General features: G+C 48.8%; 1 protein-coding gene across 1 annotated transcript in view; it reads left to right on the forward strand.

The window, feature by feature from the left end:
* Positions 1 to 10,628: 10,628 nt before the first annotated feature.
* The window catches only part of LOC144726854 (G-protein coupled receptor 54-like), a 28,589-nt gene continuing 19,833 nt past the window's right edge, over positions 10,629 to 19,384 (forward strand). Inside the window, exon 1 of the mRNA XM_078605809.1 lies at positions 10,629 to 10,848. Within this exon, the coding sequence (XP_078461935.1) occupies positions 10,629 to 10,848 (220 nt within the window). The remainder of the gene's footprint in view (positions 10,849 to 19,384) is intronic.

Here is a 19,384-nt window from a genome sequence, read left to right on the forward strand (position 1 = left end):
CATTTTGAGCATATTTGAATTTTGGGGAGGATGTGTCCCCCCCAATATATATTATAATTACGGCATTGATGTCAGTAACCTGTTTGCTTGAATCGTATGCATTAATATGCTCACAACAATTTGCCAAGCTCCCTTCCTACCTGATACCGGTGTAACGCCGTTCACAGGCACGTCCTTGGGGGTTCATGACCACCACTGTTGCAGTGACGAGCAACTGCTTTAAACAGCCACCTTGGTAAGCAAATGGTAAACATCGAGAAAATCTGTCGCCAAGGTGTTTACCAGCCCCCGCTGCCCAATGCAATAGATGACAGTATTTGAAGGTGATGCAATACATTACCGTCGTTGATTTGTGTGCAAACCTATATATAAATGAGTATACTATATATGTCTGAATACATAGCACGTTTTTTTTCTCAAAAGACATTTACTATATTGCTGGATATTTGACCATTCTTCACCATACTGGTCGTGTGATTTGGTGTGTGTGTGGGGTGGGGGTAATACAGAACAGCAATGGATGTGTCTGCACTGTCCTCTGCTGCTCACAACGCCCACCACACCTGTGGTGTGTGCATGGCGGTCACCAGTCTGAGGAATATCCAGGCTCAAATCTTGCTTCGCTTCAGATGCCTCGTGGGATCATACTTCACCACATTGTACAATGCGGATTGGTGAAAGCATACACACTCATGATATGCCAAACAATGCCTTTGGGGTGTTCTGATGAAGTGTGTCAGTTGTTATAGAGATGCAAGTGCTGCATGGTCTGCAACTGCAAGGCAGGTCTTGGAGGTCGGTGTCTGCGGGATGAACAGTATGTAATGATTGCAGTATCTATATTACGATTAAAAAATACATTTTGCAGAATTATTTTTGATGAAGATATTTTATGAGTGGTATGCTCCTACAAAAGGGACGCTTCTCACCTTCGGTTTGCCGAGTTCATGGCTGTTCAACGGTTTGCTGAGATGCCACGGTGGCAGGCAATGTTTTCTGTCATTGCACTTGCGAGCGGCAACGGAATCAGCATTTCGCTGGGGCTCTTGGTTGAAATCTCCATCATCGCTGCACAAACAGCAGTGGCAGGAAACTGGAGAAAATGGAATTGGCCCCCAGGTATGATTAAAGTGATATGATGTGTATGGTAAACAGGAGTGCGCGTATGTCGGTTCGTATGATATATATGTGTGTGTGGAGAGATGATCTCGTATGGACAGTCTATTATCCAAAACGGAGAGGCTTTGTTGTTGAATTTAATTTCGGGGTATATATTAGTGATATTTTTAAAGCGTATTTATATATTCGCAATTGCCTATTATTTATTTGAATGCGGAATCGTTCTGAGATGATTGCTAAGTGTACAGTTAAATTTTTTTCATGCGGAATAAAAATGTTCGGTTTATTTCAAAACCAAATGCATTCTTATTCTCAATAGATCTTGTGTTTTTTTTGTGTAACAACGTGGTGTGTTTTGAAATCCCCAACGCAGCCATTTAGCCTGTTGTAGTCTTCATGCGATAAATTTGTTGTGGTCGGCATTGCCAACAAATGGAAAATTAAGACCCCCATGGAAGCTGCTTGTTGAGCGAATGCATTGGTACTATACTATCGATGTTTTGTTCACCTTATCATTTAATTGGAATTGTTGGCGGCCAGTGTTTGCGTTGAATGACTTGTAAATTCATGGAAAGGCAACAGTACTGATTATCAAGCCAAATCAATTAGTTTATACGTAAGATTTTACGACCAATATTATGATCACGCGTTTTATCTTGTCTTTGTTCGTGTAAAAAAAGGCTCATTCAAAATGTTGAGAATTGTATTTTGTTATGTGTTATATAGTCATCAGAAGGAATCAACAATGTCTGCTGAGAATGCATTCTACAATGCACACATGATATTCATTACTTTACATAGATTTTTTTTACTTGCCTTGCCTGGCAAACTGCACGTCGACAGTGGCAGCACCACGGGAGGTACCACATGTCTGGTTCTGCTGTGAGGGGTAAGTGGCCATGGCTACTGCCATTTCCGCAGATTTATTTTCCCATGCATCATATTTTTTTTCATTGAAACGTTAGAAATCAAGCTGTGATTTCATAAAGCCACACTTGAACTGCCCGGGAGCTGCATGCAACTCTGGAGCTGCGTTGTGGCCACTAGGCCTCGGCAAGGTGAGGTAATTTACCCTTTTTACCGGGTAAAAGGGTAAAGGATAAAGGTGTCGACATGCCAAGTGGTAAGGTAAAGGGTAGGGTAAAGGTAACTCGGAAGAATTACCCGGTAGGGTAAAGGTAGCGCGAAGTTTTACCCGGTAACTACAGTACCTTGTTCACCGCTAAAAGCTCCATGGCGCAGTCCGTGGCCTCCATTTAACAAGTAATATAAAAAAAACTTTTTAAAAACACGCTTTTATTAAATGTACGAGTAGTGGCAAAACTCCACGACTCCAGGAAGTGGCCCCGAAGCTTGCCATAACGTGTGGGACTGTGGCCAATTACAGCCAACGTCAGTTGACTGTGGACAATTAGACCCAAGCCGAAACATAACATATAAACAAGTAATGTTTTAAAATGTTTTCTATTTTTTATGATAGAACATAGTGTTGTCATCAGTATGACATAAGTATACCAAGTTTGCAGTCGATACCACATTGGGAAGTGCGTTAAAATTGAGTTACAATATTTGAAAAAAAAAAGATTTGAGGACACAACAACGACAACAACAACAGACAGAGTGAGTTAAAAAAAGCGTGTAAAATTGGAATAATAGAGAGTATTCTATATGAATAAAGCGCTCTACCTAGCATTTACCGTTATAAACCTTTTTCATGTGTAGTAGTACCCCAGTAATTACCCTGTAATCGGGTAATTTGTATGGGGTAAGGGTAAAAGGTAGGGTAAAGGTAGGCTCGTTGCTTTTTACCTTTTACCTTACCTGCTAAAGGGTAGGATAGAGTGATTGTATTGTGGTAAGGTAAAAGGTAAGGTAAAGGTAGGCTCGTTTTTACCTTTTCACGTTTACCTTACCTTGCCGAGGCCTAGTGGCCACCCATGCCATGTAAAATAAATCAGCAGACAAATAACGCCTCCCTCCAATGTGTGTCCAACAGCAACAGAGCCTTCTTGGAGTTTTTTTTTTCAGAACCATTGGTTTGATACACGCAAGCTCCGGACCAGTTTCGACATTTAAGGTCTCATCAGCAGAGCCAGGATTTCTTAAACCAAGCTGGTGATCTGCCAGATGTATACGTACAGTATAGACAAGGACCCTCTATTAGATATGAGTCGTCGTTCGATGCAAACTATATCATAACTAGGCTGTGGTTGTTGGGGGGCGCCTATGGCGCTCCCCAACAACCACAGCCTGCGGCGGCCCCGAACAAACCCCAGCCTGAGGCGGCTCTGAACAATCGCAGCCTGCGGCGCCCCCCAACAACCACAGCGTGCGGCGACCCCAACAGACTGGTCAAATAAATTCTTACGATCCACTCGCACAGCGTGTGGTGGGCCTTCATCCAGCAGTGGATTTGAGCACTCCAAAAACTACAGTACTAATGTAATTAGAACCGTGTGCATTGTTTGTCAGATTTAATTTTTAAAGAACTCACCTTCAACTACTTTTTAACCTAATGGCTGGAGAGACGATCAGATGTACGGCTGATAGTGAATTACGATTAAAAAACTAAAAACAACGTGAACAACTTCGCTGTACTTGAGGACTTTTAATAAGTCGAATAAGAGCGGCTTTACGTGGCTTTCACTTAAAACTTTCACTCTACATACCTTTTTTGACGATCCCGCGATGTCACTTTAATGTGAATGAATGGAAATGTATGTAAATTGTAGTTGTGATATTGACATTAACTTCTAAGAACTATCACCTATTAATCAGTGAAAGAACTGTTAGGATTATTTGGAATCTCTTAAGGTTTCAAGTTTCATTGATTAGGTATAGCCTTGTGAGCCATGCGGCTCTTGAGTCGGGTGCAACCGCAACAAACAAAATATGAACACAGAACATCTTAAAGCGACGGAGCGCACCCCGGGAGTGCGAGCCTCAGGCGGACATCAGTGGAGAGCATGGGGCTCCCTCAGGGCAGCAGTGGACGGAGCACGGCTCTGCCTCAGGGCAGCAGCGGATGGAGCACGGCTCTCCCCCAGGCCAGCAGTGGAGAGAGCGCGGCACTCCCTCAGGGCAGCAGCGGACGGAGCACGGCTCTCCCTCAGGGCAGCAGCGGAGAGAGCGCGTCTGGCTCCCTCACGGCAGCAGTGGAGATAGCGCGGCTCTCCCTCAGGGCAGCAGTGGACAGAGCACGGCTGTCCCTCAGGGCAGCAGTGGAGAGAGCGTGTCTGGCATCCTCAAGGCAGCAGTGGCGACAGCACGGCTCTCCCTCAGGCCAGCAGTGGAGAGCACGGGTGTCCCTCAGGGCAGCAGTGGACGGAGCACGGCTCTGCCTCACTGTCACTCACCCGTCTCCCTCAGGGCAGCAGCGGACCGAGCACGGCTCTGCCTCAGGGCAGCAGTGGAGAGAGCGCGGCACTCCCTCAGGGCAGCAGCGGACGGAGCACGGCTCTCCCTCGGGGCAGCAGCGGAGAGAGCGCGTCTGGCACCCTCACGGCAGCAGTGGAGACAGCACGGCTCTCCCTCAGGGCAGCAGTGGAGAGAGCGCGTCTGGCTCCCTCATGGCAGCAGTGGAGAAAGCGTGGTTCTCCCTTAGGCCAGCAGTGGACAGAGCACGGCTATGTCTCACTCTCACTCACTTGTCTCCTCACTTTCACTCACCCGTCTCTTGCTCGCGGTCACGTGATGCACTTCAACCAATCCGTGCCGCGTTAATCACAGAATCACAGAGTCACAGAATGACAGAGCTGGGTGTTTATATATTAGTATAATTAGTGTAATTATGGAGAATATAAGTAACAAATTACAAATATACATACTTTATATGCAAAAAATATACTTGTATATGTTTACACATCCCAACGGCCACACTTATGACACTGAGTAGTGTTATTTCCTAATTGCTTATGCCTCAAAAGTACAGAAAATGGCTATAAAACCCCACAAAATTTGCTTTTGTGACCAGGACAGTGATATTTTGAAATTTACCTATTTTCAAGAACATTCCAGATAGATTCAGTGCTGAGTAAACTTGAGTAACTTCTAGAACATTCTAGAACTTTACAGTAATATAAATAGTAATATAAATACAGGGGCCTTAAGCCCACCAGTTCAGTTCCCGCTGCCTAAGTGGATACATATCTGCATTTTTCTGAGATGGCATCAAGAGGCTGCAAGCACCCTGCTATGTCTGCGGCCAATTCATCAAGACAAGAGCGAAAAGTACTCTGTGAAAGCATCTGCTAAGTTGTGCAAGGCATAATCTTAATTTTAGAACTTTCGTGACTGCAGGAATTATTATTTGTTTCTTTCGGTTAAGTCACGTCTAAAGATAAAATAATAAATTAAATTAAATAATAGAATACGACGTTTCGATTGCAACACAAGCAATCATCATCAGGTATAATGAAATAGCGACATAAAATCTAACCAGAAAACTATAGACAGACATATTAGCAGACAGATATCACCAAGATACATAGCGAGAGCAACACAGGTAACAGAGAGGGGTGATCGTCTCTGTGTGGTGGCCTTAAATAGACAGAGGGGGGGGGCGGAGGCAGAGAGAGGGAGGAGGGTTAGAGAAAAAATTAGCATATCAATGAGTGGTCAACAGACGTGGTGCTGCGAATGCGATGGCACGGCAAGCAAGCCTGAAAATCAGGAGAAGGACACACTAAAATTAAATAACCTAGTAAAATATCGAAATGTAATGTAATACAACACAGAGGGTCGGTCAACACACAATTAACGCATAGCCTGGTTGATTACGTATTTCAAAGATTGCTAAGTTAGAATTTAAGTGTGAACAATCTAAAGAGAGGACACAGGCAGAGAAAACAAGTCGCCAGAGAGAGAGAAAAAAGATAAGCTTAAAACTTCCCCGTAGAAGTGGTTCAATCTTAATTTTAGAACTTTCGTGACTGCAGGAATTATTATTTGTTTCTTTCGGTTAAGTCACGTCTAAAGATAAAATAATAAATTAAATTAAATAATGTCGCTATTTCATTATACCTGATGATGATTGCTTGTGTTGCAATCGAAACGTCGTATTCTATTATTTAATTTAAATTAAATTATAATGAAATAGCGACATTATTTAATTTAATTTATTATTTTATCTTTAGACGTGACTTAACCGAAAGAAACAAATAATAATTCCTGCAGTCACGAAAGTTCTAAAATTAAGATTGAACCACTTCTACGGGGAAGTTTTAAGCTTATCTTTTTTTCTCTCTCTCTGGCGACTTGTTTTCTCTGCCTGTGTCCTCTCTTTATATTGTTCACACTTAAATTCTAACTTAGCAATCTTTGAAATACGTAATCAACCAGGCTATGCGTTAATTGTGTGTTGACCGACCCTCTGTGTTGTATTACATTACATTTCGATATTTTACTAGGTTATTTAATTTTAGTGTGTCCTTCTCCTGATTTTCAGGCTTGCTTGCCGTGCCATCGCATTCGCAGCACCACGTCTGTTGACCACTCATTGATATGCTAATTTTTTCTCTAACCCTCCTCCCTCTCTCTGCCTCCGCCCCCCTCTGTCTATTTAAGGCCACCACACAGAGACGATCACCCCTCTCTGTTACCTGTGTTGCTCTCGCTATGTATCTTGGTGATATCTGTCTGCTAATATGTCTGTCTATAGTTTTCTGGTTAGATTTTATGTCGCTATTTCATTATACCTGATGATGATTGCTTGTGTTGCAATCGAAACGTCGTATTCTATTATTTAATTTAATTTATTATTTTATCTTTAGATGTGCAAGGCATATTTCGGCATGTCTGTTGAGGATCAAGACAAACCCTGGGCAACTCATTTCACCTGCAAGCAATGCAAAACAACTCTGGAAGGTAAGATGGACAATTGTTGCTCGGAATTTTATGTTATAAAATCTGTTACAATTTTTTGAATTGTAAACATTTATAATTTGAAATGATTAACAATTTTCAATGTTATTGAAAAAATATATCAAATATGAAAAATGTAGCGAGGATATCTTACACATTAATCATGGGTGAAATAAATGTATTTTGTTGGATATTACAGAGGGGAAAAGAGAGCATTGAAGTTCGCTATACCAATAATTTGGCGAGAACCCATTGACCACTCAAGCAACTGCTACTTCTGCATGGTGGACCCTTCCAAACGTCGGACTGGCAAGAATTATCCTGCTATCACGTATCCGGACCTTCCTTCATCCATCGCCCCGGTGCCACACTGCAATGAGCTCCCCATACCCACTCCTCCGGAGAGAGAGCAGCCGTCTTTAGAAGAGATCAGCAAGTCAGAGAGCGAGGAAGACGTTGTAGATCCAGATGACAATTTCAGAGGTGGAGCTGAGGAGAGAAAACCATACTACCCCAACCAAAAAGACCTCAACGACTTGATCTTGGTCTCACCAAGTCCAATGCCGAACTTTTGACGTCTAGGCTCAAGCAGTGGAACTTGTTCGATGAAAGTGTAAAAGTCGCAGATCAGAGGAAGCGTCACCAACCTTTTTGCAGTTTCTTCACCCGTAAAGATGGGCTCTGCTTCTGCCACAATGTGACCAGTCTCTTCAATGCAATTGGAATCGCCTGTAACCAGAATTAGTGACGCCTCTTCATTGACAACTCATCCAGGAGCCTCAAAGCCGTGCTGCTCCATAATGGTAACAAGTACCCGTCTCTTCCCCTGGCTCACTCGGTGCACCTCAAACAGGATTACAACAGCATCAAGACCTTGCTGGGCGCCTTGAAGTATGATGAGTACGGCTGGGAGGTTATCGGGGTCTTCAAAATGGTGGCATTCCTGATGGGTCTCCAAGGCGGTTTTACCAAGTTTTCCTGCTATCTTTGCCTTTGAGACAGCAGGGACAACAAGGCGCACTACCACAGGCAGGACTGGCCACAGCAGACCGAGTTCTCTGTGGGGAGGAACAACGTAAAGTGGGAGCCACTGGTGGACCCCGGAAGGTGCTGATGCCACCACTGCACATCAAATTGGGCCTTATGAAACATTTTGTCAGAACTGTAGATAAGGAGTCGGCAGCCTTCAAGTACCTTCAAGATTTATTCCGTAACCTGTCTGAGGCAAAGGTCAAAGCCGGTGTCTTCGTCGGACCACAGATAAAGAAGATCCAGGAGTGCAATGAATTCCCCAAGAAGCTAAATAGTAAGGAAAAAGCGGCTTGGAACATCTTTGTCGCAGTGGTTCGTGGTTTCCTGGGCAACCACAAGGTCGAAAGTTACGTGGAGCTGGTTGAAACTCTGGTGAAGAACTATGGCACAATGGGCTGTATGATGTCCCTCAATGTCCACATCCTTGATGCTCATCTTGATAAATTCAAGGAGAAAATGGGAGCCTACTCGGAGGAGCAAGGCGAGTGCTTCCACCAGGATATACTGGACTTTGAACGCCACTACCAAGGACAGTATAACAAGAACTTGATTTGGAGACTACATTTGGGGGCTGATTCGTGAAAGTGATTTACAGTATAATCGTAAATTTCGAAAAACTACTCACTTCTAAATCTTTTGTAGTAATTTTGTATTACTTTAGTATAAATGCATGTACATTGTGAACGAAAACACACAAATTCGCCTGTTTTCTCATTAAAAATAGGTAAATTTCAAAATATCAATGTCCTGGTCACAAAAGCAAAGTTTGTGGGGAATAACAGCCATTTTCTATACTTTGTAGGTGTAAGAAATTAGGAAATAACACTTACTACCCAGGAGCAAAAATTGTGTTACATAGGGTTATTTTCTGCTGTACAAGACAAACTTCTGACAAAAAATGTTTTATCTGTAATTCATGACAACATAATTAAGATCACCATGGTGTTACGTGATAATGATGGTGGTTTAATAATCATGCAGACTGAAATCACAATCTATAATTATTTATAGAGACTTTTATATTCATGGTATAATCACTGTAGCACAGGGTGCTGTTAAGCACGCATCAAAGTGTGTTGACCAGAACAGCATATTCCAGGAGTCTAGCAACTGTCATGCCAGTCGACTCGATTTTTATATTTAGACTCCATATTGACCCCGTTCCACAAATAACATCAGAACTCATTCAAAATAATAGTTTTAGATGTACTACTCCTCACTATATAATGCAATTGTTCTGCACTCTGAATAAACGTTTTATTTTTCTTAAGGTCAAGAAAAAAACGACAATACATCTCATCCATATGGAAAAAATACACGATCAAAACTCGGATTAAAAAATGTGAAATATGGGGTGAAACACATTAAAGGTTAATATCGTACATGGACTGGTTACAATAATGTGATATTGGAAAATCATTCGAGGACCTTTGTATTTGAAATAGATTTTTGCCAAATTAATTGCGGCGTTTAGGATTGTGTACATGTATCTACAGAACTCGAAAAAGCAGGGATATCGCTGCTTTTCAATTTCTTTCTGGCCAGGGTCAACTGAATCCCATTAATATCCCTTGATATTCAATAAACGGAGTAGCATCTTGTTGGGAAATCTGTTATTAGATGTGTCATAGAGATGTGTCAAATTTCCACCGCAGGGCTCAGGACTCACCCACTGAAACGAACACTGCACATCACTTTTAATAAACAGGTGGAAACGTCGAACGTTTGCATACATGTAGTGCATAGCAAGAATACATTTGACGAACGTGAATTTGTGCACTATTTGTTATCGGTGGCGTGTAAGCGGTGCAAAGAATTTATTTGGCTGCCCATGGGACCCTGAGAGGGCCCAAGTTTCGGGCTACGGAAAGGAACGGAAATTAGAGACAGGAGGGGGGCGGTCCCTTTTTAATTGCCTACCCCGGGGCCCATACCAACCACGCCTCGCCACTGATTATTATTGACCGCCCATTACAGAAGAGATGAGCTATTAACTGGCATCAATCTATGCAATGACGAATGAAACAATATATCCCTCTACATCGTTCCTCAAACCTTCTTTCTTCAGCACCGTTTAGTTGTACGTGATGAAACTAATCTCTCGCGTGGGCGTAGAAGGAGGTGATGGGGAGGAGTAAGGATCCGGGGGGAGGTGGGGAGGAGGGGAGTGATTGTGATGAAGGCGTTCCCCTCTCCACAGTGGCTTCTTTGCGCGTGCAGTCAGCTGTGCGGTGCAGCTCCAGCTCGCGGAATGCCCGGACATGGTGGTGCTGAAACGGACAGCGCCGCTCCTGTGAACGGCTATAGACGGACATCGCGTTAGACAACAGCGCGTATCGATGCTGATGGATACAGCTGCTTAGAAGTCTACATAACTAAATTCGATCACTGTAATCTGTCGTGCAAGGTTGCTTCTAAAACTATGCTTATACAGCGTGCATGCGTGCGCATGTGGGTGCTCACCGGCGCGTTTCGGAGCCAGCAGTGTTTGAGTATTTAACAACGCACTAAATAAACAAAGCACCTTTCGATTTCAAGTTAAAAACACTTGGCGGTAGAGTTGTTGGTGTCGTTGTTGCTGTACAGGAATTGGAAATCAAGAGCCCCATTGTGATATGGGTCCCGCGTTTAACGTGAGCGCTGTGAATGCGTCTCGGCTTCGTGGCATCCTCATGAACGTCACACGGGGTGGAGAAATGCCCTTCATGACGGACGCGTGGCTTGTACCTCTTCTTTTCGCTCTCATCATGCTCGTGGGACTGGTGGGCAATTCTTTGGTGATTTTCGTCATCACGAAGAACCGACAGATGCGCACAGTCACCAACTTCTTCATAGGTGGGTATGCGCACGCGAACGCCTAGCATGTGCACCATACATGTGTCAGCGACCGTTGTCGTATAGCATGGTTAGCGCGCTGTGCTACGAACCCGACGACCCGAGTTCGATTCCTGCTTATGACCAACACAGTGACGATTATCTAAATCGGTCCTCGGTCTCCCCTAGGTCGACTCAGCCTCAACTGAGTACCTGATGCGATGTGTAAACATCGCGACAGGGGATACAATGGCAGCCGGGCTTGGTGTTGGTCACCCACCCACTCGTGTGCCGTGCCGGCCTTCATAGGTACTCGCTTACAGTAACAGTCTGTTAAGGCTATACGGGGGATTTTTGTCTTTTTTATGACAATGCTCATCCATTCAGCAATCCTGAGGAGGAGAGAGAGGTGGCTCAGTGGGTAGCGCACTCGGCCATGAACTCGCGAATTTGTGTTAGAGTCCCGGCCGTGCCTCGCATCCGTGACGAGTGCTATATGAACGGGTTGAACAGGTTATGTGCGCTCCCAACCCTTCATCCACCCGCACTGACCAGCATTGTAAAGTATGGTCCAACAGCTCTCAAAATCGACAAGCGTCGGGTGGCCTTCACCCAGCAGTGAAGGCCTCCCTGTGCCGCGTCGAACGTGGGGTAGTTGGATCATACTTCACCACGCTGCTCAGTTCGGGTTGGTGAAGGAGAGAGACGCCCAGGACAGGTTCATATATCATTCATCACTTTCGTATATCGAACCGTAGTCTACTGCGCCACCGCTCCACCCCAGCACGTAAAAAGGTATTTCAACATAAAAGACTACAATGTAATTGAATGATTAATTGTTGGAAACTCTCTGTAAAAAAATGTAACACTGAGAATAGGTTTTCCCCTTTTTTCTGACAACAAAACAGGTGTTAAGATGTTAAAACACCAAACTGAAACCTTTTACAAGGAATCATGTCTGCATTAACCACAATACCACACCAGAGACAGCTTTCTTCGTCTTAAAACTGTGTTAGACCAGAAGACGCCAAAAGGCGTACAACGCCTTCTCTATTCTCATATTTTGGTACTGACAAAGGAGGTCCCATGATGTAAATGCAAGGACGTTATTATAATATATATTGGGGGGGGGACATCCCCAATATTTAATATGCTCAAAATGTCCCCCCCAATATATTGAAAAAAAATTGCTATGCTATGTAAATAAAAACAACAATTTGCTAAACCTTTGCCACAATATCTGGACTTGTCTTCATATAACAATGCATATATTTCTGTTTATATTATTGTGGTTATGGTTGTACTTTATTAATCCCTAATCTCTGCCATTACATCTGTAATGTAGTAACTCGGCGGGAGACGACTTCACGGGTAACACACTCTTTATTTTATCAAACTTGGTTACAGGTGACTAACACCTACTTGTATCTCGGGTGACAAACACCCACTTAGCTACTTGGCGACTAACGCCCACTGAGCTACTCGGATGACCAACATCCACTTAGTACTCGGGTGACAAACACCCACTTAGCTACTTGGCGACTAACGCCCACTGAGCTACTCGGATGACCAACATCCACTTAGCTACTCGGCGACTAACGCCACTGGGCTACTCGGATGACCAACATCCACTTAGTACTCGGGTGACAACCACCCACTTAGCCACTTGGCGACTAACGCCCACTGAGCTACTCGGATGACCAACATCCACTTAGCTACTCGGCGACTAACGCCACTGAGCTACTCGGATGACTAACATCCACTTAGCTACTCGGCGACTAACGCCACTGAGCTATTCGGATGACTAACATCCACTTAGCTACTCGGCGACTAACGCCACTGAGCTACTCGGATGACCAACATCCACTTAGCGACTAAGTCTTCAGCTCCGTCTTCGGGTCTTCAACTGGGTAACTCTCCCCGAGTGCTCTCGCGCGTCCCCCTTTATACCCCACCTGCGGACGTCGCTGCGAGCACCCACTTATTCGACCAATCGCCGGGCGCTGGCTACGATCCTCTTTTCCCCCATCTCATCGTGCCTCACCACTCACGCCGCGCCGCCCCGTCATCTGTCACTCCCGGCGCGCGCGTCCACACCACGCCCACAACGCGTGCCCAACCCCGCACCCCGCGCCGCCCCGTGATCCATCACTGTCACAGTCGGCGCACGTCAATACCACCACTACATCACCCCCTACCACATAGCTCGCAGCCGCCCCGGCTGCTACAAAAATATACAAACCCTCCCTGTGTGCCCCGTAACACAACACAACAACAAGAACAACAACTAAGCTAACAACACAACACGACGCGAACACCACCATCCGCAACCCTCAACCAATGCCACCGCGACAATAGAACAATATATACAAACCGGCGAGTGACAATAGCAATGTGTATACAAAAAAAATAAATGGAAATTTTTTTTTTTTCTTTCGACTCGTGCAGTGTCCCCTTTTCTTCCGAGCGTCCCTACAACGGGACATTACCCCGGCAGAGGGGAACACCGGGCGAGCTCGGTGTAGAGCACAAAAAAACCGTCCTCATGAAAATTGTTGAGACCTAGCCCGAGTCCGCCTTGCCGGTCCGTCGTACGGCACCAGACGCGGTTGAACGTCCGGTGGTGCCGGCGGTTCAGGAAGACATCGGCCAGGCATCGAGGACTCGTGCGTGCCCCGGGGTTCAGGCTCTCGACGGTCAGCAGCCGTCAAGCCCGAGGCACCTGGGGGTGGGTCAGGTGGAGACACGTGAGGATCAGCCTGCGACACCTCCCTCCCCGAGTCGACGGTCACATCACACGCCCGGTCGTCACGGCACAGAACGGGGTCACACGGTGCCGCATAGGGCTTCAGTCGGGAGGGGTGCACATACCAACGGCGTTTCCCCCATTTAATCTGTATACTCTGGGGCCGTGCAACCCGCACAATTTCCACCGGTCTCCTCCAAGGTCTCAACAACTTGGGGGACGTAGCCAACGGTGCATGTGGACAATGCAGCCAGGCCTTATCGCCTGGTTTCCAATCATGCGTATGCACCCTCCGCTCATGCAATTTCTCGTTTGCCATTTGCCGCGACCGCGAATTCAACCTTGCCCCCTCCCGCGCTTCAGTCAATTTGGCGATATTAAATTTGATGTGGTCTGCCAATTTAGATTTTGCACGTGGCTGGGAAATCCCCAGTTGGACGTCCATGGCCGGATCGGCCTCCCGCCCATACATAAGAAAAAATGGGGAAAACCCTGTCGCCGCATGAGGGGCCATTCGATAGGCCGCGAGTACCCCCGGCACCTGTAAGTCCCAATCAACCTGATCGTCGCAGACCTGTTGGCACAACATAGACGTAATCGTTCTGTTCAGACGCTCAACCATCCCGTCAGTCTGCGGGTGGTAGGGGGAAGTACGCACTTTCTTTGTACCCAACAGGTCGCACACCTCGCGCAACAAAACGCTCGAAAAATTCTTCCCTTGATCCGTCAGCAAGCGTTCGGGGGCGCCCTTGTCCAACACATAACCCTGGACAAAGGCGTCCGCCACCGCCGCAGCCGACTGGTTGGCGAGCGGCCATGCCATAGGCCATCGGGTGAAGTATTCCACGCCAACCAGCAGGAACCTATTTCCCCTTGGTGTAACCGGAAAGGGCCCCAAGATGTCCAACGCTACCAATTCGTTTATACGCGAAACCTGAATGGATTGCAGCGGTGGATTAGCTGCCAATGGTGGCGGTTTCCTTTTGGCGCACCCTACGCATCCCTTAAGAATATTCGCCACGTCGTTACCCATCCCCGGCCAATAATAGTCTCGCTGGATTAGGGCGAGCGTTTTGTGAAAACCCAGATGCATGAGCCGTTCATGAGCTGCCAGAACAACCCTACCCCGCATAGCAACAGGCACAACGAGCACGTGACGCCGGGACATGTTGTCCCACCTCATCAACAGGCCCTGTCTGCACACCCAGGAACCGACCCGCGCCTCCCCTTGTTCGGGAGCGCCAACTTTCCGACGCAGCGTAAGTAGGGAGCTGTCGGACATCTGGAGGCGGCCCCACTCAATGAGGGGCAACGACAACAGCGAATCCCTCCCCGTGGGGGCGTCCTCTCCCGGGGTGTCAGTGGCGGCGAGCGCAACTCCCGGGGTGCCGGCGACCGGGGGTTTGCACCGCGCTGATCCCAACAAACATGTGCAGTCCGTGCACGGCGGCAACCGCGACAAGGCGTCCGCGTTTGAGTGCCGCAACCCCTTGCGGTAAATCGTCGTGAATTGGTAGTCTTGAAGGACCTCCAACCATCGGGACAATTGGCCCGATGGCTGCGCCACGCGCATAGCGTATTGTAGAGCCGCATGGTCCGTCCGGACCGTAAAATGACGGCCGTAAAGATACGGCCTGAATTGCTGTGTAAAAAACACAATGGCTAACAATTCACGACGAGTTACGCAATAGCGTTGTTCCGCGGGGGAAAGAACCCTACTACCGTAGGCGACCACCCGTTCAACCCCCCCGACCAACTGTGAGAGCACCCCCCCGATACCCGTATTGCTGGCGTCCGTGTCAAGCAAAAACGGTTGTGTGAAATCGGGGTAACACAAGGGGGGAGCCTGCACCAAAGCGTCACGGAGGGAGCAGAACGCATCCTCCTCCTCTGCCCCCCAGTGAAACCTCACACCCTTAGCCGTCAAAGCGTGCAGGGGCTTGGCTATGGTGGCAAATTGCTTGACAAAACGACGGTAATAGGAGGCAAAACCAATGAAACTACGAACCTCCGTGACCGAGGTTGGCGTTGGCCATGAGCTGACGCAATGCGTCTTAGCAGGGTCCGTCGAGATCCCTGAACGACTCACGATATGGCCCAAATACCTGACCGATTCCCGAAGCAGAAAACATTTAGCCGGTTTAAATTTAAGCTTAGCGGAACGCATCCTGAGGAACACCGCTCTCAGTCGCTGGAGGTGCTCCTCGAAAGTCCGACTAAAGACGATAATATCGTCAAGATAAATCAAACAGGTATCCCATTGGAGGCCCGACAAAACCAATTCCATGAGTCTCTGGAACGTGGCGGGAGCGGAATGTAAGCCCATGGGCAAACGGTTGAATTCAAAAAGGCCCCCAGGTGTCCGGAAAGCAGTTTTAGGTTTAGACTCGTTATCGAGTGGCAATTGCCAAAATCCAGAAAGCAGATCGAGTGTGGAAAAAAACTGCGCTCCCGCCAAGGCATCCAGCGACTCATCCATCCTGGGGAGCGGATACGCATCCGCCATCGAGATTTTGTTTAAGCGGCGGAAATCGACACAAAACCGCAAGGACCCATCCTGTTTCTTTACTAGGACAATAGGAGCACCCCACGGACTAGAAGAGGGCGAAATGATATCGGCCGCCAACATATCATTAACCGCCGATTGCACATGTTCCTTCTCGGCCGGGCTGAGCCGGAAGGGATTCTGACGAATAGGGGCCGCGTCCCCTGTAGCTATGTGGTGGCGCAACAGGTCAGTGCAGCCGATATCGTACTTATGTTTGCTGAATACGTCAGCAAACTCGATGAGCAAACCCCTCAATGCTCCCAATTGCACCCCGGACAAGTTAGCAGAACCCGCACACAGCAAGTCCAACCACTCAGTCCCCTCATCACTTTGAGGATGCGACTCGACAGTAAAATCTGCTTGAGCCACGAGCCGTTCCTCAACGGGCAGCGGCGCGGCGTGAGCCAGCACCGTTCCCTGCGCAATTACGGCCGGCCGCGACCCCGTATTCAGGACCATTACGAACGGCTCACTGTCCCCTCTCACCACGGTTTGAGCAACCGCTAAGTCGAGGCCCTTACTGGCTCTGTTTGACGGCCCCAACAGCACCCCCTGTGCCTCCGCACCCACCTCGAGTGGCTTCCTGAACCGAAGGGGTACTAACATTTGCGATCCCGGGGGTACCCGTACAGTGTGAGTCGCCAGCGCCTGCACCGTCGCACAAACCGTGCGCACTTTGATAGGGCTCGACAAGAAGGCAACCCGCCGACCTGACGGAAGCTCTATGCAGGCCTGATCAATAAGAATTTTGATGGGCATTTTTGACAAAAAGTCCGTACCTAGCAAACAGGGAACGGCCAGCGATGATGATACAAAAATAGGGCCCGCTAATTTAATGTCCCCAATGCAAATAGTCGCCCGAATCTGGCCGATGATCCCCAGGGATCCCCCATTCGCCGCATAAAATGGCACGTCTACTGGCAGAAGGGGTCTACTTTGGACGGGAAGAATGTTATAAATAAGGTCCGAGATGATGGTGGCCGATGCACCCGTGTCAACAAGCACCCGGACCTCAACCCCGTCAATGAACCCCGTTACCACGGACGACCCGGCTGACGCAGCCACGATCCTGTGGGCCAATTCGGACCACTCGACTGCTTGCGGGCCGCGTACGGACCCCCCTCGCCGAATTGAACCCCCGGCACCCAGCCGCGAACCCCCCACCGCGAAGCGGCGACCCGAATGTGCCGTGTTTGTGGACCGAACGTGTGAGGTGCCGCGACTTGCCGGGTTTTGTTGGGATGACTTGTGGCCCTGGTCGTCGTCCCGACGTGGTCCTGCGGCGCGCGGACGCGGGGCCCGGCACCCGGCTGCGACGTGACCCCGAAGGCCGCAGTTGTAGCAGACGACGGACGTCGTAGGTTTCGGTTGCTCCAGCTTGCGGGGCGAACGTGTGGGCGAACGACCTCCCGTTCTCCACTCCCCCGGACACGATGCAGCGAAGCCCCGCTCCTGCACCGCAGCTGGCTGAGGTTCGGCGATCGTGGCGGCCAGTGCCGCATTCCCCGGCCATTTGCAGACGACCCCCGGCTTGCGTTTGAGGACCTCGTACGCGTGAATGCTCGTGGCGATCGCCAGGGAGCAGATCTCCATCTCGTCTGCCACGTTGATGGGGACCCCCAACTCGTGGGCCAACACCAGCAGCTGCTCCGTCACCATGGCGTCCTTCCCCTCCTTATCCATGCGGGGAAAAGCCGCGTCCGCCAAGGCGAGCAGTGCCGTGCGGTAGGCTAGCGTCGTTTCCCCAGCCACCTTCCGCCGATCGTAGAACTGGTGGCGGCACGTGGAGGGCGGCCCGAACACCTTCGCCATCAGGTGTAGTGCGGCCTGGAGCGTAGAGCGGGACGACCTTGCAGCAGATGTGAAGGCTGCAAGCGCGTCGTCGTCAAGCATCGCTGGCAACGCACGCAGGGCAGTGGTGTCGGACCACCCCGACATCTCCTGATGAGCGAGGAACCTTCGTTGGAAGGCTCCCCAGTCGCCCCCATCCGCCTTGAACGCCGACAGCGCGGGCAATCTTTGCTGGAGGACCCGATCGTCGTCGACGTCGGAGAGATTTTCCCGCGCTCCGCTGGAGTTGTGTAAAATGTCGGCTCGGTTGTCAGGCGCAAAATGGAGGGCTCCGGCGCGCGCCGATGACGTGGGCTGCGCTGCGCGGAGGTGTCCGGCCACGTGGCGTCCGTCTTTCCCGCCAATCGGTGGCGGCCCCCCAAAAACGGCGGCAACTTCCAGGCTTTTGGCGCGAAGCGCCCTTTGGCGGGAATCCTCCACCGTCGCTTCCTCCACGACCCCCGCAGCCGTTTTTTCCGCTCGCCGGAACGGAGATGTCGGCCAAGACAGCGGCGGCGGCGAGTAGCAACTCCGCCAAGCGGGCGTGCGCGTCCTGGAGGCCGGTGTCGGAGGCAAGCGGAGCGTCGGCCATCACCGCGAAGTGCTGCATCGGCGGCAACTCCTCGTCCTCTACTCCCGAGGTCGGTGTCCCCGGTACGCCGTCGTCATCCCGACCTCGCTCGTGGGTACGGGTAGTCTTCCTTGTGTCCATACTTCTTGAAGACAGGTTTACTTCTGACGCCAGTTGTAATGTAGTAACTCGGCGGGAGACGACTTCACGGGTAACACACTCTTTATTTTATCAAACTTGGTTACAGGTGACTAACACCTACTTGTATCTCGGGTGACAAACACCCACTTAGCTACTTGGCGACTAACGCCCACTGAGCTACTCGGATGACCAACATCCACTTAGTACTCGGGTGACAAACACCCACTTAGCTACTTGGCGACTAACGCCCACTGAGCTACTCGGATGACCAACATCCACTTAGCTACTCGGCGACTAACGCCACTGGGCTACTCGGATGACCAACATCCACTTAGTACTCGGGTGACAACCACCCACTTAGCCACTTGGCGACTAACGCCCACTGAGCTACTCGGATGACCAACATCCACTTAGCTACTCGGCGACTAACGCCACTGAGCTACTCGGATGACTAACATCCACTTAGCTACTCGGCGACTAACGCCACTGAGCTATTCGGATGACTAACATCCACTTAGCTACTCGGCGACTAACGCCACTGAGCTACTCGGATGACCAACATCCACTTAGCGACTAAGTCTTCAGCTCCGTCTTCGGGTCTTCAACTGGGTAACTCTCCCCGAGTGCTCTCGCGCGTCCCCCTTTATACCCCACCTGCGGACGTCGCTGCGAGCACCCACTTATTCGACCAATCGCCGGGCGCTGGCTACGATCCTCTTTT

This window comes from Lampetra planeri, chromosome 24 (genome assembly GCF_965212315.1).
Source record: "Lampetra planeri chromosome 24, kcLamPlan1.2.h2, whole genome shotgun sequence".
Taxonomy (NCBI): Eukaryota; Metazoa; Chordata; class Hyperoartia; order Petromyzontiformes; family Petromyzontidae; genus Lampetra; species Lampetra planeri.